Genomic DNA, 22,831 nt, shown 5'->3' with positions numbered 1-22,831 from the left:
TGATTTGTATAGGGATTCAACTGGTGAAAACCCTTTCCGGGAACTTGCAAATTTAGCTAGTACCGGTATCGATTCTCGTACTTCAGCCAATATAGATAAATAAAAATAAACTGAGAAATAGAATGTGATTTTTCAAACTCTCCATTCGGTCATGTGTGTAATATTTGAAGTGAATAGGGGAGGGAAATGCTGCTATACATATGATCTACCGAAAGAAGTACTGCAGAAAATAGGCACATTATTAATAGAGTCATACTGTACGGTACCATACATCTATCCAAGTCAAGTATTATATACAGTATACCCTCAACTTGTACAGATCAACCGTAAATAAATATAGTACAGTTTTTTAATTTGTGTATATAGTCGCAATTAAATAGACTTATGTTAGGATTACGATAACTGATAAAACGCAGTGAAAATTTTATTATTATAATTATAATAGTGCTAGTGTTTTAGCGTGACTTGTATTCAATTGATCATATGGCTAAAATATAGGCTAGATCTTCACAAGAGGACACCATTAGAGTTACTATAAACTTCAGAGTCAGAACAGCACAACTGAAAGAAGGTAAGAGTAATTTCAATGCCTTATCTTACTGAATCTGTAGAATTTGTAGAGTTTTCAAATCCAGATCTGGTGATTTCTGGTGTTTCAAATCAATATTTGGTGATAATGATTATCTAGGAGTTGGCAAACCTGGTTGACACAGGTGCACAGGTGATTGGGAGTCCGTAAGGCCGGTGGGATGTTACATTGCGTGAATGCTTATGTATTTATATTGATGTGAAACTGTGTTGAGTTTGCTAATGTACGTAGTGTACTTTTATTTTACATCTTGAAAATCGCAGGACGGAAGTAAGTATAGGTTAGGCATTTAACTTGAATTCCAGAAGCCGTGTAACACGTTAGAGGTTAAGTAGCTTGTTTACCAAACGGATTCTGGAATCTTGCCTGTTATGTGGTTCAGGAACATGATACTTTCTTTATCTTCTAATATTTTTTGTGGTTTAGAAATGTTAACATGAAATCTGATACTCTCTTTGCATTTTGGTTTGTTTAACTCTTGTTTAGATTTGATAGAGCATTTTATATTAATATTATATCTTGCAAAAGTGCCATGATAATCCTTTTGATTAATTGTATTTCAATAGGTGTAATTCACAGTTGTATCCTCTTCAATGGCAATGGCTGAGATAGCAGGACTGTTATTGGCATCTCTGATGGGAGGGATGATGGTCATTTTGAATTTCTCATTCCATAAAGTGGAAGAAGGTCACGTGGGTGTCTACTACAGGGTAAGCTTATAAATCATATTATTTGGTTTTCTGCACTTCAGCATTAGACACTAGGCCTTTACTCTAGTATATAGTCATGGTAGAATCTAAATATGTTGAATCATATAAAAATAATGTTTGATGATACCTGAAGTAGCATAGAGAAGAGATCCTTCCTCATTGCTGGCATGGACTAACCCACCCGCCCCAAAAATTCTTCTTATTTATATAGATTAATTAAAACCAAGACAGCCTCATACTACTGATTGCCCCATTTTCTTTGTTCCTATTGGCCAGCTGTGATCAGTTTGGCAAATGCAATATTCATATTGTCTCCAATAGAGCATGCATGATGTGGGGCCACATGGTTACAACATTTTCTGAAAATAAGGAAAGAGCGACATTTCAACCTGACATGACGTTGATCAATAAAGCGTGCGTCGGATAACTTTACGCTTTGTCTCTAGATGATGCTAGAGGCCCATTAGCCACTTTGCAACCCTAAGTGGGGGGTCTACACCCCTAGACCCCCTTTGCTTGCCCCCAGCCCATTGGTGGTAGAAATTCAGTATGTGCAGCATAAGTTTTATAGCATCGGAAGGGATTTGAAATGTTACAAATCTTATGTGGAATACCTTGTAGAGGAGAGATGTGTTCACTGCGACAGCCAGGGACCCACCCACCATCCTCACGAAGTACATTTACTTTTACAACGTAATATAATTTATCACATGCCATTATTCATTGCTCAAGCGCACTGTAGCATTCCTATTGGCTGAGATACAATCGGATATGACATCATTCCCAGCAGTCCAGTGAAATGCATTCCCTTATCAACCCGTGCACAATAAAAACACCACTAAATGCAATGTGTAATGAAACAATGTACACCGAGCTTGATAGCTGCAGTCGCTTAAGTGCGGCCAGTATCCAGTAGTCGGGAGATAGTGGGTTCGAGCCCCACTGTCGGCAGCCCTGAAAATGGTTTTGTGTGGTTTCCCATTTTCACACCAGGCAAATGCCGGGTAGTGATGGGACATTCAATTCATTTTACTGAATCGATTCATTTGATTCCGTTAACGTTACTGAATCGATACAGTGATCCGATTCACGGCTCATTGGTCACCGCTCCTACTGCATCTGTGTAGTATGTGCTGGTAAGACAGCAGCAACAGCTTTCAGTGCTCACAGCTGCCATCTGGTCTTCATACTATGAACTCCTTTCTTAGAAAAAATGCTAGTTACTTTAATACATCGAAGGTTTCCGGCAACGCAGGGTGGGAAAGGTTAGGATTAGGAAGGTAGCAGCCATGGCCTGAATTAAGGTACAGTCCCAGCATTTCCTGGTGTGAAAATGGGAAAACTACGGAAAACCATCTTAACGGCTGCCGACGGTGGGATTCGAACCCACCATCCCCCGAATGCAAGTGCATACCCACACGATATTAACCGCACGACAACTCCTCAGTCATTTTTGAAAATATGTATTTTTCTATCAGCTGAGGATTTTTTTTATCGTTATATTTTGTATAGGCTACTTGAGATGTACAGTAGCCCGCTGGTTTTCTGATTCAACACACTGTTATTGCGTCTGTCCACATATGATTGAAGTCTTGTGCAACGATGTGACATATGAACTGAGAGAATACTGAGCCGTTCTTCCCAATATCAAACAGGTACTTTTGAGTGGTCATGAGCATGACTCTTAGTCATAGGGCAGGCTACAGTCGAATTTAATTGTCAAATGTCAACTAAGTTATAATACTAAGATTCATTATACTAATAAATAGTTTAACCTAATAGCCTACCTACTTACTAGCTACTTCAGAATTATGTTGTGACTACCTTTTTAACACTGCAAATAAATCCATCTATTATTTAAACCTCCCTGTAAGAAGAGGACAGTCAATGCAAATGGGTATTATTTTCAAATGAGCTGAGCTCGAGAGTCCATTATAGCATACGATTCTTTCAGTGTAGCATGGCTCACTGTATGTCTCGCTGCAGTGAGCCGATAAGGAGCTGCGTATCTTGTGTCTGACTGAGCCGTGCTCGTTCATGATTCTTTCGGTGTGCCATGGCTCACTGTATGTCTCGCTGCAGCGGAAGCTCGGCTCTCCGCGTGTCCAGTGAGCCAATAAGGAGCCATGTGTACCTTGTGTCTCACTGAGCCGCGCTCGTTCACGATTCTTTCGATGTGCCATGATTCACTGTCTCGCTGCAGCGGGAGCTCAGCTCCCTGTCAACGTCCAGTGAGTCCGCCATTCAGCACTGTCCGCTGGGAGTAAGCTGAATCGTATGCCGTGAGCTCGCCTTTCCTGTGAATCAATTCACTCGGACACTTCAGTGAATCGATACACTGCTTCGAATCATGCATTCAGTAGCCAACACTAATGCCGGGGCTGTACCTTAACTAAGGCCACGGCCGTTTCCTTCCACTTCCTTGGCCTTTCCTATCCCATCGTCGCCATAAGACCTATCTGTGTCGGTGCGACGTAAAGAAAAAAATAGCAAGAAACAATGTGCAATACAGACCAATAGCTTTGTGGCTAGCATGCATGATAAATTACTTCAGCTTTTTGAATGCGCTGCTCTCACCGTACAGAATGTTAGAGGCCTAATAGCTGCTTCGCGGCCCTTGCTTGATCCCAGTCCAATGGTTTTGTCACTAGCCTATCCTAACCAATGCTGACCAATGGTTTGGTCACTGGCCGGACCTAACCAATCCAGACCAGTGGCTTTGTCACTAGCTGTCACAAGTTCGTAACCTCAAAAGTTGGCAGCCTTGTGCACCGCTTTATCACGTCTACAGTGAGAAAGAAACAAATTATGGTGCAATCGCACGTAGATGTGTGCGCTGAAAAAGTGCTGCAGTAACTGATCTTTTGCCCCAATGGTCTTGTCACTAGCTGGACATAACCTATCCAGATCAATATTTTGTAGCTATAATCTATGTATAATGCCGACATTGGGAAGCCTGTGAGCTTGTTGGAGCCGCTGCAGTTGAATCTGTAACCTGTACTTCACAAACCTGGTAACAGAGGTTTACTGCGCTGATTATTTTTAAACAGCTCTTGTATACTCTAGTTGCCAGATCTCACTGTAAGGCAATTGACATTCAGGGAAAATGTTTGGAAATCCTTCATAACCTAGGATGACGAGAACACGCACGCACATTAATGGTGTTCCGACATAAACAATCAACACTGCCCCACTCCAGTACTGAAAAGGAGAGGGGAGAGCAAAGGGATAGTGTTGAAGGCCACTCCAGTACTGAAAAGGAGGGGAAGGGAGTGAACAGGTAGTGCTGAATACACAGTGTGTGTATTCCAGCGTTATACTGTAACATTGTAATAAGATGGCTCCTTTCCTATCACAGGTGAATCAAGGCCGTATTATTGGCATGTGGGAGGCTCACATGGTCCCCCAAGCAATACCATGCAGTCTTAAGACAGTTTGGAGATGGATAGAAATATGGCAAGAAAGAGGTGAAGAAGGATTGATAGACCCGATATAACGCAGCTACAAAATATTCCTAACCAGTATAAAATACTTTTCGGTTAAAAACCTCCTTTACCTCTTAATACTGTAATTATCAGAGTAGGTTACTTTTTAACTTTTTTAAATGTTAAAATGCTATTTGTTCGGGGCGTCGACCTATAGAGTTTTTTTGCCCCTACTTGCACAATATATGAACCTGCATGTAATTGGAATTGCGGAAGTGTTGAGTGTTGAATGTGAGAAACGTTAAGGACGACACAAACATGCAGTCCCCAGGCCAGGGATATAATCATTTGCAATTAAAACCCCCTGACCCGGCCGGGAATCGAACCCGGGGTGGCCGGACGCGTTGACCCGTACACCGCGAGGCCGGACGAGTAGGTAACCTAATGCTGTACTTCAATATATCCGCCACTGTGCCCATTTCGATCACAACGAAGTCTTGTAGCGGGCTGACTGCATGCAGTCCATGCAGCAATGCGTTAAGCGAGAAGGCGAGTCATTGTGCCTTCGACACTACCCCTTCACTCCCTTCCACCATGTTTTGTACTGGATTGGCCTTCAACACTACCCCTTCACTCTCTCCCCTTCTTTTCAGTACTGGAGTGGGGCAGTGTTGATTGTTTATGTCGGGACACCATTAATGTGCACGTCTATACCAGCAAAGAAGTTTCATTATAAAAGTGCTACAGTAGTATTCTGGATCCTTGTTGTCACCTGCAATTTCAGACAGATTAATAAGTAAAATAACTGTACTGTACAGTACCGTACCTACATACTCGTGTATCACATGTATTCTGAAAGATTCAATTTGTTGGTGAAAATCCCTATTATTTCTTCAATATCATTAGTGTATAAGTGTGTTCAAAATACTGCATATTCCCAAGGTACCGGTATGGCATAAATAGGCTCGGATTTCTCTGATGTCATATTTTTATCCTGTCCGACTCGTTGGCCGAATGGTCAGCGTACTGGCCTTCGGTTCAGAGGGGTCCCGGGTTCGATTCCCGGCCGGGTCGGGGATTTTAACCTTCATTGGTTAATTCCAATGGCCTGGGGGCTGGGTGTTTGTGCTGTCCCCAACATCCCTGCAACTCACACACCACACATAACACTATCCTCCACCACAATAACACGCAGTTACTTACACATGGCAGATTCCGCCCACCCTCATCGGAGGGTCTGCCTTACAAGGGCTGCAATCGGCTAGAAATAGCCACACGAAATTAAATTTAAAATATTTTTATCCTGCTCTCTTTTTACAAACTTACGTTTAAACACATTTCTTGCTTTTGTATAAATGATGGCATGGTTGTTAATGCATATTTCATTATATTTTATCAAGTTAATTTTGACAAAAAGAATTGTATAAGAGCATTTTTCTTTTTTCATTTTATAGTTTGAGCCATTCCAACACTATCCAAATACAATATATTGCGTTAATAATGCCTAGTGATCATGTTTGTGTTTGGTTATTCTGGATTTCCTCTCCTTAGAATGAAGTTTGAAGGTAATAAAAATAATTTAACAGAAGATAAAATAACCAATCTCATGTTAAAAACCTGTGTTGAAAGTTTAGTGCCATATATTGTGGAAATTATTAACCGTTCAATTCTCAGTGGCAAAATACCTCAATTACTCAAATGTGCCAGAATTGTACCTATATTTAAATCCGGAGAGAATACAGATCCATCCAATTACAGGCAAATTAGTATATTATTTGCCATTGGAAAACTCATAGAAATGGTACTAAAAATTAGATTGTAAGTTTTCTGTGTAAAACTAATTCTTCTTCTTAAGACGTCGTCTCCAAACGGAGGTAGACGATCCACACGGCCAGCTCCGATCTTGACGTTGCAGCCATGCCATGTGGATTTATTGGAATATCTCTCAGGGTCTTTAATGCAGTAGTTTCCCGTTGCCTTCTGCATCCTAATGCCGTTGACCAAACTGGTTCCTCCACGTTTGGGAACAATTTCTTGTCCCCAGGACAATAGAGTGCCCTTACCCATACCCGCTCATCCACTCTCAAAGAGACTGTTGGCACTTGGTATAGGGGATCTCCTTATACCGGGAGATAATCTGTCCCTTCATTCGTTAGCCGCCTGCATATAAAATATTATTTTTATATGCAGTCGTTGCCCCCTCTCTACCGCGGGGAGGTGAATGTCAGGATTTTGCCGTCATTGAAACAAGGACCAAATGGTTCTTTAGAGAGGTAAAACTAATTACTTTTCAATAATCAATATGGGTTTCTCCCAAATAGAGGATAATGCCAAATTTGATACAGTAATAGATGTTCAAAAGACCTTAGATGAAAATAAATTAGCAGCAAGGCTACTCGTAGATCATAAAAAATCATTTGATTTGGTTGACCACAAAATACTTCTGAACAAGTTAAAAATAGCAGGAATTAGGGGTTTAGCACACAAATGGCTCCAAAATTATTTATCAAACCGAACACAGTATGTGATGATTAATGATATTAAAAGTTCTAAGCAACAAACAAAAACGAGTGTACCGCAGGGCTCAATACTAGGTCCTATTCTATTTTTGATTTATAATGACATACAATCTTTAACACTAAAGGGAAAATGTAAATTATTTGCCGATGATATCTTAACCTTTTTGGTCCAGCGTCGTGGTGACCTCGATGTCATGGTTTATTGTAACTGGTCCACCGTCGAGGTGACACAGTATGTTTCGTTCTGTTTAAGAAGTTATTTATTGAAGTTCTATGGACCTGATTGAGGTCGATCGATATCCCTGAAGTTTCCAGAGCAAATTTTTGTGCACCAAGAAAGCTGTTCTGTTATTTTCATGGAAATAATACAAGATATATGTAGCCGTGTATCGTTATGGTTACCTACAGCCTTTCAGCTGTGTAGTAGCAGAGTTGCTATGGTAACCATTGTGTCACTGGCTCTGCTGGTGAAAACCCCTTCGCCCTGTGCCTCACCGGGCATGTGCATTCTTCTGATCTCCCAACAATACACTTGTTGAACATTATTAGTATTAGTTATCAGTACGATAGTGTTGGGCAGTGGATATTTCTAGTTGAGACATTTCTCCTAAAGAAATCATATGATAGGACCGTTTGCAAATTTAAGTGTCTGCGATCTTTATTTTTTGGGAACTTTAAAACAGAAACTGTACAAGAACAATCCACATATTCTTGAAACCCTGGAGAATGGAATCAGGTGACTGATATATGAAATTTCAGAGGCAGAGGTACAAGTGTTTCTGAACTTTTTTATGCTAATGCAGTGTTTGTATCGAGAATGATAGACATAATTTTCAACGGTTGCTTTGATGATAGGTAAGATCTATATTGGTGTTCAGCTTCTTTCATTATTAACTCTTAACAAATAATTAGGCCTGGCATAATGAAACTGAACACATACCTGCACTGCTACAGCTTATTACATGTTATAAAGCCTAAAAAAGTGGTAAAATCCTAAAGGTAGGATTCTGACACTCCTATATCTTTCAAAATATCTAATTGTAACTAAATAAGAAAGCCCAGATCCATTTGAGCCCAGCTATTGGCAAGGGTGCTCTACAAAATTATGCCTGCATGACGTTCCACATTTTTCACAATCGTATACCGAGGCTTCAGTTTCCATATTACTCCACAAAAGCAGCGACCTTGACCATGTCTTTAGGAAGACATATTTTTCTTTGTTTGTGATATCGCTTTTATTTTGGTAGAGAAAAAATACATATACTATCGCATTAGGAGAAATAACAGACAAATTCAATTAAGCCATTTTATTAGAACTTCAAAATTTATATGAAAAGTTTTAGTCTCAGACCAAATGATTTCAGAATGACCATAGACAGTGCTCCATTGACATTTTACCATGATTTTATCAAATGTTTTCCATTTTCACATTATATGTACCAATAGTTTAAGTAAGAAGGTTACAAGGCAAATTTTCTAGCTTCTTTTTTAATATTATGTGTAATATTTGTCACTGCTACAGCTTTCTGGTGAGTCTAGCAACGGACTGCGGGAAATCTGTTCTCCGACATCCCCTGCATGGTACAGTAACTTCGCTGCTTCTTCCTGTAGTAATGCCATTCCTCTGTTGGAGATCCAATCTGCCTTCAGGTTGAAAACCTAATGTCCATATAACTAACCTTTCCATAACTTTCGTTTAGCAGATTTTCCAGCTGATCAAAAGGTTACTTATGATTTCAAAGAGTAATCCTAATTACTTACCTGTAGCTTTTTTTTTCTTTCTTTCTTTCTTTCTTTCTTTCTTTCTTTCTTTCTTTCATTGGAGTAATTACATACACAAACCAAGGAGAAACAGAACACTGTAAACTTGCAAAAGTCCTGAAGATGGTTTTCCATGATTTTCCCATTTTCACACTAGGCAGAGGCAGATGCTGAGGCTGCACTCACGACTGCTTCCTTCCCAATCCTAGCCCTTCCCTATCCTACCATCACGATAAACCTGAGTTCCTGCAGCAAGGTTAAACTGGTAGTGAAAAAACCCTAACATTAGGCCTGTTGATTTAAGCAAGGATTGCTTGAAATTTTGTGTTATACTTTTATAGAAAAAAGACTTTTTTACAATCAGTATTGTGTGCATCACTTCTAGCACATTTACTGTACATCGCAATCCCTTCACCAATTTTAAGAAATAGAAAAGGAGTGCATATGCATGTTGAACAATTCTTAGTATATTGTTACAAATAAAACTCAGTCTATTTTATTATTCTAATTTATTTCAGGATGGCCCAATAAATGCACACACATATACACACAATTTTATTCGGCAGTGAAGGACCACACTCACCAATTGCTGTCAATTTACAAGTCTCTCTTCCTTATGGTACAGCAGGTGGTCCTAACCTAACCCCATGGCACAACAGCCCGGGGGGCGCCATGGCTTACCAAGCGACTGTTGCTCAGCCCGAAGGCCTGCAGATTATGAGGTGTCGTATGGTCAGCATGACAAATCCTCATGGGCGTTATTCTTGGCTTTCTAAATCGGGGCGCCATCTCACTGTCTGATAGTTCCTCAGTTGTAATCACGTAGCCTGAGTGGACCTCGAACCAGCCCTCAGATCAGGTAAAAATCCCTGACCTGGCCAGGTATTGAACCCGGGGCCTCTGGGTAAGAGGCAGGCACACTAACCCTACAGCGAGGGGCTGGCACAGCAGGTGATCTGGCCCGTTGCTATTACCTGGGAACGGTTAATCCTTACTTTCACTTCCCCAAGTCCACTCACCTCATACAGCAGCTGTGTGTAGACTGTATAGACTGCTGGATTTGAACATAGTGCTACTGGCTACACAACTAATGATGATTATTCCTTGGTTCGACTCCAGAGATAGTCCTGTAATTCACACAGTCGTATGCAGTGAACAAGTAAACAGCAACAGCTTAACAGTATTTAACAGCAGGACAATACAACAGCGAATATTAGCACAGGTCCAATTACCCTCACACTCACGGTAGCTGTCTCAATCGCTGACTCACGGCGGTCCTCAATCCACACAAGTACACACACGGTATTCTAAGGCAGTACACAGTCTTCTGTCCTGTATGTCATCTGCAGTCCAGCTACTCGCTTGACACTGACACACTAAACCACCACTCCTCGTTCAGACCTTGGGTGGGATGCTAGCGACAGCCAACACCTCTGTTGCCCTCAGCCCAGCCACCGAGCACCAACACACTGGGTCTCGCACTGACTCACCACAGAGTCCAATAATGATCCCGAGTCCAACACTAACATCACTGTCCGCAGCTAGCCTCCCTTTCTACAGCTCGGGCGACGTGCACCAGAATATTCATGATGTGGCCAGAGACAGAATCTTCTTGTTGCATCTCCTAGAAACTCACAAGTAAGCCAGCTGACGAAAACAATACACGGAAATGTCAGCTATGCCCTCCAGGCCGACTGGGAGCCGCCTGGTCGGCTGACTCGCTATTCTCTTCCAAGAACTACCGAAAGGGACTACCACAGGGCTGGTACTTAACAATATTTATTATCAGTGGCACCTAAAGATTCTTAATGAAAGCTGGAATTAAAGGAGGGGAAGCAAGAGCCAGGGCAATTTCCAGCAGAGGATTATTTTCACCAACACACTACGAAAAGCTTCATAAATCACCCAGTTTTTAATGTAATTATTTATTTAATTAATTTAGCATATGGCACATTACAATATTAATAAAATTAATGTAATTATAGGAATAGAAATGATTACAAGTTACTACTGCAAATTATTACAAAGAAATATCCACTTGAGATATATAGTATATTGCATCATTTGTTGCATTCAGTTCAGGGAAGCATTCTTGACAGGATCTTAGGGTGCACTTCTTGACGACATGACTGATGGTTTGCCTGTCATTCCCACAATCACACTCTGAAGTAGGTACCTTACCCTAACTGAAGAGCATGTAAGCGTATCTACCATGGCTTGTGTGGATCCTGTTTGTAGTTATCCAAACCTTGTGAGACAAATCATAACCAGATGATTTCTCCACAATGCATTTGAATGTTCTGCAGTCAAGTGCGTTGATTATTAATTCTTTTTTCCTCTCTTCCTTTATTTATTTTAAAATCAAAGCCTGAGTTACACAGAGGATTGGCTGATACCAGTGGAAGTTGCTGTACTGCAGCCTATGTCTATTAAGATTTGCCATATCCATGTGACATGGGATTTGAGAGAAGTGCACGATGTTGTGGTATTCTCAATTTAAAGTCTGTTCTCTTTAAAGGTGTGGTGGCAATACGTGACTGTATCAGAAGCCAGTAGGAAGGGATAGACTTCAATACACCAGTTGCTATCCTCATTGCCGTGTTTAGTTGGAGGTCAACCGAACCTAAGGAGGGACTATTCAGCCATATGGGGACACATTATTCTGTCACAGAGTATTCCATACAAAGGGTGGAGCCTCTTAGTGTTGAGGCTGAGGATCCCAGTGTTTCAAGATGATATTCCTTATATTTATTTCAGCTGCAGTTTTAGTGAAGTATTACTTAAATGACAGGGTCTGTCCAAGATGACTCCTAAATATGTCATGCGTAAGTACAGTATTTTCAAATCATATTCCTAGTTCTGTGTTGGCAAATTGTTATTAAGATGTAAACAGGATACTTCTTTCTTTGAGGGACTAAGCTGTAGTCTCCATTCCCGAAATTACTCATGACAGACAACTCTTTAGTTAGCATGGTTTCATTGACCTCCCTAGTTTGATGCTAGGGGGGTCTGCATATCCATCGTTGACGTGCTTGCAGGCATATCAGCGATAATGAGACAAGAACAAAGCCTTGTGGGTGTCTATTGCTAATTTTCCTCAATCGACTCATGGTGTTAACCTAGGGTGACTTGAAAAGTTCTATTGCTCAATGTGTCATTTATGAGGGTTGTCATCTTGAGGAAGGGAAATTGAAAAAAGAAATTCATAGATTAGCCCCTGCCACCAATCTGTATCATATATAGTGGTAAGGTCAGTGAAAGCAACTGCTGTTGTGAGTTTATTTTGGAACCTGGCTTCAATTACATTGTCAGGGAAAGAACCTGGTAGCTGCAGCTCCTATGTGGTTGAAATCTTGCATGCTCAATCGTCATTGCTTCAAGTATTGCAGGGCTAGTTCTGTTGTAGATCCACCTTTCAACAAGCTTATAAACTATACTTGATAGTGTGATGGGATGGTAACTCTGAGGGCAATCGCCATCTTTTCCAGGTTTCAGAATGGCTATAATTTTGGCTCTTTACAGTGGATTTGTTAAGAAGCCAACTTGGATTGGAGAAAAGCAATGAAAGCTATCTCACGGCATAACCACCTTGCTAGATTTTGACCCGTCCACTGACTGCATAGTGTTCCACATATAGATCTCCACACTACCCACTGACTGCATAGCTTTGCGCATATAGATCCCCACACCACGTACAATTTTATTGATCATCTCATATTTAGAAATGCATCCAATTTTAAATTGTAAAACTGCATCATAAACATCAAAATGCAGAGTCTTTATCTGAACAAAAGTAGTCTTGGGGAGCCTCAACCGTATCATGTCAATTACACACTTGGATTTTGAGTTTTACTATGAAGGCACTTTTTTTAACAATTCACTTCTGGAAGATCTCTAAACACTGGTTGTAACTCATCAGTAATGGAAGCTGGCAAACTGTGTTTGTGCTCGTAAAGTTTGCCAGTTTCTAACCCTCTGTTGTACTTGCGCTAGTATTCACTTCCATTGAGACACAATCCATGTTGCAGATTCTCATGTGTTGATGCCATATAAAAGAATAGGGCCTAAACAGCGTGCTGTACTTCTTCAACACTAGGTCTTGTACCAAATGGCCAAACCATAATAGTCTTGGAGGCATTTTATGGCATCATCTGTAAGCCTTTTTCTTTCAGGTCTCTTTCCATCTGACAGTTTACTTCCCTTTTGGCTTTCTTTGAGCCTTTGCAGTCATGTACCATCTGTATCTGGACATGACTTATGCATTCCATTTCTGTTATTATGTCATCTCCATATTGTTTCAGGTCCTCAGCAACTCTGAATGATTTAGAGTCTCCATCACATTGGTTGTTGACATATTTTACCTTGTGACATGAGTGAACACTGGAACAGTTCCCTCACACCTGCCACCACCATAGTACCATTTGAATGAAAGCAATTGACGTCTCAGTTGTCTGCTTCTCCTTATTTCTTTCCACATACATGCAGTATCTAGACATAATTGCCACATTTATGATTTATGACCTTAACCATGTCTCCACACTTGTGGTGGTTACAACACCATTCAGGAAAATGTGTCCTCTCTTCTACCAGGTACCATCAAATGTGACAATCAAATTTTAATCCCACACTCTTCACTGTCTCTTCAAATGCTTCATTCATAGATTTCAAGGTGATAATTTCAACTACAGAAACAGATGCCAGTTACATACTAGGAAGGTGAGACCAAATTCATGATACCACACAGGTGTTTTTCTCACTCTAATTGACCGTAAGTTGTACACCAGTCTAGCATTGATGGTGTGCACTTTGGTTGTTTGTTTCTTTCCTACTGCATTCTTAATTTCAACACAGGATGAGCGAAACTCCACAGTTTTGAAGCAGTTATCACATGTCAACGTAATCTGAGTTGCAAGACCTACATGATTCCCTACAGAAAAAGACCACACTCTTTGCATGGTTTACAAACGACACTTCACAAAAATGTCATGAGAATCCTCATGTCAGATGTTTCGTTCATATCTCCTTTTGAATCTTTGAAGAATGTTTTATATTTTGCTTCTGATGATTTCAGCTTCTTTTCAGAAGAGCTGATATGAGGCCTTGATTCACATGACAAATTATGTGGTGATCAACTCTTGAGGTTAGGAGTTTCCCCAACACTCTGATTTTTCCCCACATGGTTCCTTTTCTTGAACACTTTCAGAGTACTTCTGGGCATGACGTCCATAAAAGCAGACAAGACAAGGTGAAAACTATGCCTTTATGTTAATGAAATAACACAAACAAGCCAAGAAGTATTAATCGTTCCCTCTGAAACCAAACACTGAGGCTGAAAATAACAAAATTGAGCACTTAGCTGGTACGCTGCAGCCAACTGTGACAAAGAAATGCATGCCACGTTCAATTATGAATAGTTGGAAAATAAAGAGAAGTTTTTGCAGTCAAACCATGTCCCCTCAGCTGACATCAGTCACTGTATGTTGGAATTTAGAACACTTAGGAATGAGATATTACGAATGTAAAGATACCGTTTGAAATATAAAGTCCACAAATAAATTACTCGTAAAAAGCTATTTTGAAATTTTAGGTATTCCCACTCCCCATATACAATGCTGAGGACCTTGCATCCTACCTGTGGTGATGCCATATATCTGTAGAATAGGATGAAGTGGAACAATGGAAAGAAACACTCCCTCATAACTGGTATATTCTTGTAGTAGTTAGTGCCAAATGGCATTAACTGCTGACAGGCTTCTTTTGAATTGACATTACCGTATGATTTGCAAGGCAAATTTGACATCCTGTTTTCTCCAACAGGTTGTATTATCATAATTAACTGCAGGTGCGCTCCATCCACTCCATTCATTCAACTATTCATTTATTTATGGAGGGTCCTGATAAGAAATGAATGCATCAAAAGAACAGTGACTAACTCTGTATGTTTTAGTCAAGCCAATACTTCGTGCCATATGAGAATATTCCCAAATTGAGTATCAGTATATGAAACTGACGCTAAATTGTCACTTTATTCCACCCATTCAATGCATAGTGCTCCACAGAAAATTTCACTGTGTTAGACTTCACTTGCGCCAGGCCAGAAGATTTTTACTTCATACATCAACTGTAATGGGAAATAGCTTCTCATTTAACAGTTATATTTTTTTATTGTTTGGAAAGATACTGTAGCTATGGACATGATATGTGTACAGATATGTTTTAGAGATTGTTTGTTCAAATAATATACTTCGGTTTGTTTTCTGTACATAATAAACTGTGATAAAAATCATGTTGCTGTTTTACTCTTCATAATTACTTTTCTTTAATTTCTATTTGTGGTTCTATAAATGTTCACAGGGAGGTGCTTTACTTGGTAATCTCAGTGACCCAGGCTTTCACATGATGGTTCCATTCATCACAAGCTTTAGAGCTGTTCAGGTAAGTACCACGTAATGCCAGCCACAGTTAAGCTGCATTGGATGTTGATTCACATTTCAGATTTAGATCACCCCAGATGATGAGGTGGTCACATCATGTGTTGAAGGTTGCAGGATTGAATCATTTCACAGTTTCCGTGTATCGCTGGGCTGAGTGGCTCAGACGGTTGAGACACCGGCCTTCTGACCCCAACTTGACAGGTTCTTTCCTAGTTAAGTCTGGTGGTATCTGAAGGTGCTCAGATTTACTGGTACGTAAAAGAACTCCCACGGGACAAATTTCCGGCACCTCAGCACCTCTGAAAACCATAAAAGTAGTTTGTGGGACGTAAAGCAAATCACAATACCTATTGCTTTTAGTACAGCGAATGCTTAAGAACATGTTCGGCTCTCCTGGTGCAGTTCTTTCTATTTGACACCCACGGGCGACCTGTGCACGTGGATGATGATGATGATGATGATGATGATGATGATGATGAGGTAGGAAAGGGTGAAACCCACTATCGGCACATAGCCTCCCCCTATTGAATAACACCAAGGGGTCACTCAAGGCTTAATATCTCCATACGATGGATGAATCACAATCAACAAAGTTATATGCTCTCTGTTTTTTAAATTTGCTTTACGTCGCACCGGCGCAGATGGTGATGATGGGATAGGAAAGGCCTAGTAGTGGGAAGGAAGTGGCCATGGCCATAATTAAGATGCAGCCCCAACATTTGCTTGATGTGAAAATTGTAAACCACGGAAAACCAACTTCAGGGCTGCCGGCAGTGGGGTTCGAATCCACTATCTCCCCAGATGCAAGCTCACAACTGCACACCCCTAACTGCACAACCAACTCGCCCGGTCATGTGCTCTCACTCCACATGAACACTGCAGAGAGGTTTGGAATTTAATCCAGGCTTTTGGCACGCAATCTAGTGATTAGAAGTTGTATACCACCACCTACCCTTCCGGCCAACATTCTGATCTGAAATTTTTTCTATGAACAGGACTCGAACCAGCTATATGGTGTCAGACTATGTGTACTTGACGCCTTAACAATCATGGCCATCAGGCGGGCATTCTGCAGTAGGTTGAGCAACTATGATGTGGTCCATGTAGACTGGGTTAGGAAGTGACGAAAGTACACTAATAAACCTCGTTAATTCAAAGTCGTTGGGACACAAAAATCAGACTTCCAATTACGTGATTTCGAATTAACCGTCAACTCGTAATTCAGAAATGCCAACCCTTGCCACGTCACAAAGTATTCTAAGGCCCATTAATGCATGCAGTCACCTTGATTCACAGTTTAAGCCTTTCAAATACCGTGGAAAATACTGTTTCCGAAATGTATTCAAAAAGGTGCCTTTAGATTATTCAAATAATGCACTTGGATAAATCAGGCAAACATAATCTCATGCAACAAAAGAAAAAAAACCTACACGATTCAAAGATGAGGACAAATTATGCTGGCTTCCCTGTGCATTCCCATACTGTTTGCATTTTTTATATGCCTTGTACTTGCACGGAGGGTGTCCGACGCCTTTAAAACATCATGGCTTATCAAACCTTCCTATAACGAGTGGAGGAAGTCTCGCTTCTGTGTTCATTGCAACACAGTACAACGACCCCCACCCTTGTACAATTTCCCGACTGGCACTACTCTCCTTTAAAACCATAAGTCCGTTTGGATGCGACATTAAAACAAATAATACAGTTTCATTCCTCCCTCTTGCCATTCTGGTCTGCCATTATGTTCGTCCTTTTCTTGTTCCTGTCCCTGTATAAGCAACTTGATTTGACACTTTTTTTAAATACTTATATTATCCTGTTGGGATTATTTTCTCCTTTTTTGTTTGTCCTGTGTTCCTAATCTTTTACCACCTGTATTTTTCTTTCTTATGCGTCTTCCATTTTCCTGTATTTATCTGGCTTTTTTTTTTCCTTTTCCTACACTTCATGTTTTACAATCTTGGTTTATAACCTGATGTTTTTATTCCACCTAATCAATACATATATGATTACGAATAGGACTAGTTTCGACCATATGACTTGGTCATCTTCAGCTATTCATTTATACAAGTTAAAAAAAATAAGGACACTATTATTAAAATAAAATGGGGTTTGTAAATCCTGAACTAAAAGTATAGATACATTGTGAAATACTTTAGCCCACATTAAAATTCTTGGATTTTCACTTGACACTAGTCTTCTGAAGTACTGAAAATAGACTAATTTATAAAACTTGTTAGGAACGTTCCAATTGTGTACAAGTTGCATCATACAAAATAACAAATGTTTTTAAAATAATCTAAAGGTTATGTTCAAATTACAGGCAAAACAACCTAGTATTGCTTGTTGAAATGTTCAGACACAGCAGTTAAAATTGGACTGTGAAGAAATTATTTCATCTAGAACACATTAAATCTTATGAGAGTAACATGTACTGTATATCACTATATCCATAGTATAAAATCTGATATATGTAGTTCATAAAACAGCTAAGTAGTCGTGATGATCATCCATCAAATAAAATGTTTGAAGGATATCCTGATGTTCTTAAAGTGAGTTTCCATCCATCTTTACTAAAGGGTGTTAAATGGGGATATCTAAAAGAAGAAGAATAGAAAAAAATATTTACTAATCAATGCTAAGAGAGACACAGGCAAAAACTTTGTAAACAAATAATGGAACGTCGAGCTTACCCATCGAGACCGCTGTGTGATATCTGGCCTGTCTGTCAAAGACACACTAACTCTTACCGGTAGATTGTAAAACATGAGTTACATCTACCAATACAGGCAAAAATGAAAATTATTGCTTACACTTTTCGTACACTTCCAGCATCAAGACTGAAGATCTGTCAAGATGGACCTCAATGAGTGTTAATCCCCTTCTCCCCCTCCTGTTGAAGCTGGGAAGCAGAAACAGGCTTGTTGGGAGCTGAAAAATTAATGAAGAAGAGCTGGGAATGATGAGGAGAGTGCCCATCTGTTTGAAAACGGCAGTTTATGAAGATGTGGAGATTGTCCTTGTCCTTTTATGTTTTCTTGTTTGTTTTTGTCTTTTTTGTGTCTATATCTCCTCTTTCTGTTGCTCCCTGTGCCATTATGTTTGTCCTGTTTCATGTTCCTTTTCTTGTTCCCATCTTTCTATATGTGACTTAATTTGACACTTGTTTATTTCCAACACTTGAAGTAAACAACACTGTTACTTTAGTCGCTTCTTTACACACAAAATAGTAATTCAGAGATAGTCAACCACGAATGCAATTCCATAAACACATATATGCGTGCACAGTACTTAAAAAGGTTCAGAGTGCTTAACCTGTTGTGTGTTGGATTCTTAGATAGGGCCGTGCATGCTTAGTGCTGGATTTTTTGGCTTACCCTTAAATGCCTATTTAAAGAAATCTGTCTGTATTGTTATACAAGAAAGTTCAAAATTTTCTAGTTCTGGGGCTACTGGGGAATCAAATTATCATTTGACATACCTGGGTTCGATGCAATGCACAAAAACACTCCCTCAGACCAGGCACAAAAACTTCTCTCCCTCCTCCCTAGCACTTTATCATCACTATCACTTTACAAAATTTCCTTAACACCCCCCACATCACTTTCACCATGATCAAGATCGGCATCTGAATTAAGCTCTTCCAAAAATGAAATTACCATCGTAACATTTTTTTTTTTTTTTGCTAGTGGCTTTACGCCACACCGACACAGATAAGACTTACGGATAGGGAAGGCTAGGAGTTGGAAGGAAGCGACCATGGCGTTAATTAAGGTACTGCCCCAGCATTTGCCTGGTGTGAAAATGGGAAACCATGGAAAACCATTTTCAGGGCTGCCGACAGTGGGATTCGAACCCACTATCTCCTGGATGCAAGTTCACAGCCGCGCGTCCCTAATCGCACGACCAGCTCCCCCGGTCGTAACAATTCTAGTTTGACTCTAGATGGAATGATATAGAAAGGGTAAAGGAATTTCGCTACTTAGAAAGTATGGTAAGCCAGGATGGGGGTGCTGTTAGAGATGTGGTGAGTCATATAAATAAAGCCAAAGGAGCTTTTGCACAATTACGCTCAATAAGGAGATCCCCTCACATTCATCTAAAAACGAAGCTAATTATATTACTGTATGGAAGTGAGACCTGGAAAGTGACCAAGGACTTTATCACAAGGTTATAGACTTTTATAAATCGTTGTTTGAGGTACACTATGAGAATTTTGTGGCCAAAGACCATCTCAAACAAAGACCTTTGGGAGGCCACAAGTCAGAGTCCCATACAGGACCAGATAATGAGAAGAAAATGGAGGTGGATTGGATACACCCTGAGAAGACCAAAAGAAAGTATCACAAGGCAGGCATTGAGCAGGAATCCACAAGGTAGTCGCAGGCAAGGCAGACCGAGGATTACCTGGAAGTGAACCGTAGACGGGGAGATTGCCGGAATTAACAAGACATGGAGGGAGGTGAAAGCATTGGTGGCAGATAGAACAAGCTGGAAAAATTTCGTCAAGGCCCTATGTTCTACCTGGAATTAAAGGAAATAATTAGTAAGTCAAAAATGAAATAATTTCCTTGGAGTTCATACTACGGTTACACGTAAAAGCCATGATGCAGACCAGAGCATTTACATGTAGGTAACAAAGGATAAACATATTTATTCCACCGTCATCTGTTCATAAATAAAACTAAGCAGTTGAAAAATGTAGCCAAGAGCAGCAGCATACAAGTCTGTTACAGATAAATTGAGTTTATTCAGTGGCAACATTGCAAGCACAGCATTCAAATCTAGTTGACTGCATTGGCAGACTACTTGGCGCAGATCAAGTAAACTCGATCGTGGCAGTGAAATGGTTAATGTATCTGTAGACAGTAGATTTTCTGTTAGGCTATGTTCAAGAATTTTCTTATGTGTAACTGTTGCTCTGATGTCTTTTTAAATCAGTATAAGTGATTGAAAGAAACACACCAAAAACAAAACAAGTCATATATAGAAAGAGCATGAATGAGAACATACAGTAGGGTAACCACATTGATGTCCGACTCGTTGGCTGAACGGTCAGCGTACTGGCCTTCGGTTCAGAGGGTCCCGGGTTCGATTCCCGGCCGGGTCGGGGGTTTTAACCTTAATTGGTTAATTCCATTGGCACAGGGCTGGATGTATGTGTTGTCTTCATCATCACTTCATCCTCATCACGATGCGCAGGTCGCCTACGGGAGTCAAATAGAAAGACCTGCACCTGGCGAGCCGAACCCGTCCTGGGATATCCCGGCACTAAAAGCCATACGACATTTCATTTACCACATTGATAGGTCAGTTTGGGAATAGAGAGTAACAGAAGAAAGAGACAAGGACAAGTTTTGTATTTTAATACACTGTCGCCTTTGTGTAAATTGGCTCTCTCCTCATCTGTCCCAATTCCACGAACCTGCTACGCAGGCGTAGCAGGGGGAGAGGTGATACTCCCACGTGGCGCGTCCCAGGTGGCGGATAGGGGGGTCCTAACCGGTTTGCCGGCGGACTTGAGGGAAATAAAATACCTCTCGCGGACCAAACACACTACCCCCTGCGGGTGGGGGGCGCACACGTAGAATACACCCGCGGTATCCCCTGCCTGTCGTAAGAGGCGGCTAAAAGGGGCGACCAAGGGCTGACTGAATTAGAACCATGAAACTAATTTTGAATCGTACCATCACGCGGGGAACACCATAGGTTGCCTGTACTTGCGAGTAGTACCACTAAATTCGGTACGAAATAGGTTTGTGATTAGTAGCAGTAAAAGCCTGGCCTGGTGGATTCCAGTACCCGTGCGTCGTACCCATGTGTGCAACACCGCGGGTCTGGGCGTAGCCTGTGAGTTGTACCACTATATGAGCAGCACCGTGGGTCTGCGTTGCCTGTGATTAGTACCCACTATGTGAGGAACACCACGGGAATACCGGCGCCCGTGTTTAGTACACCTAGGTGGGGAACCTTCTCGGTTTGCAATGACTCTGAGTTGGGCCATTGTGTGAGACACACCATAGGTCTGCGTTACTTGTACGTATTGCAATACTTGTGAGTAGTACCATCTTTTGTGGAATACCGTGAGTCTTCGCTACTTCTGATTAATACCCCAACATGACACATACCATGGTTCTGTTTTACTCGTGACATGTACCATTCTGTGGGGCCTTAGACGTGGATTTTGCACCCCCTTTAGACACCAAGCATCATTGTGCTTTATAAGTGGTTCCTTGGTCGGTAATAATGTTATTTTCGATCTGTATTGAGTCCAATCCACTGGTTCTTGTTTGTTTGTTTTGTGTTTTGTTTAGTTCCTGTCCATCCATTCATTCTTCATGCCATATTTTATTTTTATTTTGGTCAGTGGATGCCTTTGCAATTTTTGTTCTTTCATTTCGTACCATTAGGGGCCGATGACCTTTGATGTTCGGCTCCTTAAAAAACAAGCATCATCATCATCATCTGTCCCAATTCTTTTACATCCATTTCTTCTTGGCCCCCAATGAACTTACTTTTGCTTCCTTGCTACTTCAGAAGGGCTTCTGTTTTTTTATCTGACTTATCCTGCCAGGATAGGTAAATAAATTAATATACTGGTTATTTTTCCTTTCTTCTTGTTTTGATACCTGTACTGTAGATACTTGAGGGATAAGGTGTCTTTTTTGGTATTGGTCTTTGCTATTTATGGCCACCTTCTCTCTTACCTCTTACCTTCATCAAGTTCTTTTTTATTAATTACAGGTACAATGATGACCTGAAGTTAATAGCTTAAATATGTAATATTCTGACGGTCTGAGAAAATATTCTGTGTTATCAGACAACATTTTAACAATAAAACTCTAAGATGATTGTTCTCCCTGTTTGCTATTTCTATTTCAGGTCACATTACAGACTGATGAAGTAACGAATGTACCCTGTGGGACTAGTGGAGGGGTTATGATTTATTTTGATCGTATTGAAGTTGTTAACCTTCTCAGTCCTGAAAGTGGTAAGTTTTCTTTTGTTTTTAAACTTTCTCGCCTGATATTAGTTAATACTATAGAAAGGCCAAGCTAGATTTTTGTAGCCATAAAGACTTCAATGCTTTGAAATTCTAAGAGGATAATCGTAGCTTGCTTGGTGCCATTGTTGAATATACTGCTACTGGTAGTGTTTTGATCCTAGCTGCGAGTTGATTTCATCATTATGTATGGATATTTACGAGAGCAAACTGCCCTTAAGTGACATGAGAATTGGTTATCCAAGGATTAACTGAGTCAAGCTTGTACATTAATTTTTAGTGTATACTTTGTACACAGAAATATGGTATAGGGCTGCGTGTAGGAAATAAAATTGGACCACTTCAAAGAAATTATATAAAACTTATCAATAACACATACATATATATCCA

General features: G+C 40.4%; 1 protein-coding gene across 2 annotated transcripts in view; it reads left to right on the top strand.

Annotated features, from left to right (window-relative positions):
* Positions 1-714: 714 nt before the first annotated feature.
* LOC136857589 (erlin-1) overlaps positions 715-22,831 on the top strand; it is a 116,446-nt gene continuing 94,329 nt past the window's right edge. For both annotated transcript variants that reach the window (XR_011017562.1, XM_068225245.1), the window contains exons 1-4: positions 715-859; positions 1,156-1,299; positions 15,359-15,439; positions 22,321-22,429. Coding sequence is in view for 1 of the 2 variants with exons in the window: in XM_068225245.1 (XP_068081346.1) it covers positions 1,183-1,299; positions 15,359-15,439; positions 22,321-22,429 (307 nt within the window). In the remaining variant the exon portion in view is untranslated. The remainder of the gene's footprint in view (positions 860-1,155; positions 1,300-15,358; positions 15,440-22,320; positions 22,430-22,831) is intronic.

This window comes from Anabrus simplex, chromosome 1, assembly GCF_040414725.1.
Source record: "Anabrus simplex isolate iqAnaSimp1 chromosome 1, ASM4041472v1, whole genome shotgun sequence".
In the NCBI taxonomy this organism is placed as follows: domain Eukaryota; kingdom Metazoa; phylum Arthropoda; class Insecta; order Orthoptera; family Tettigoniidae; genus Anabrus; species Anabrus simplex.
Note: the sequence above shows the minus strand (reverse complement) of the source record. Positions and strands in the feature narration are given on the sequence as shown.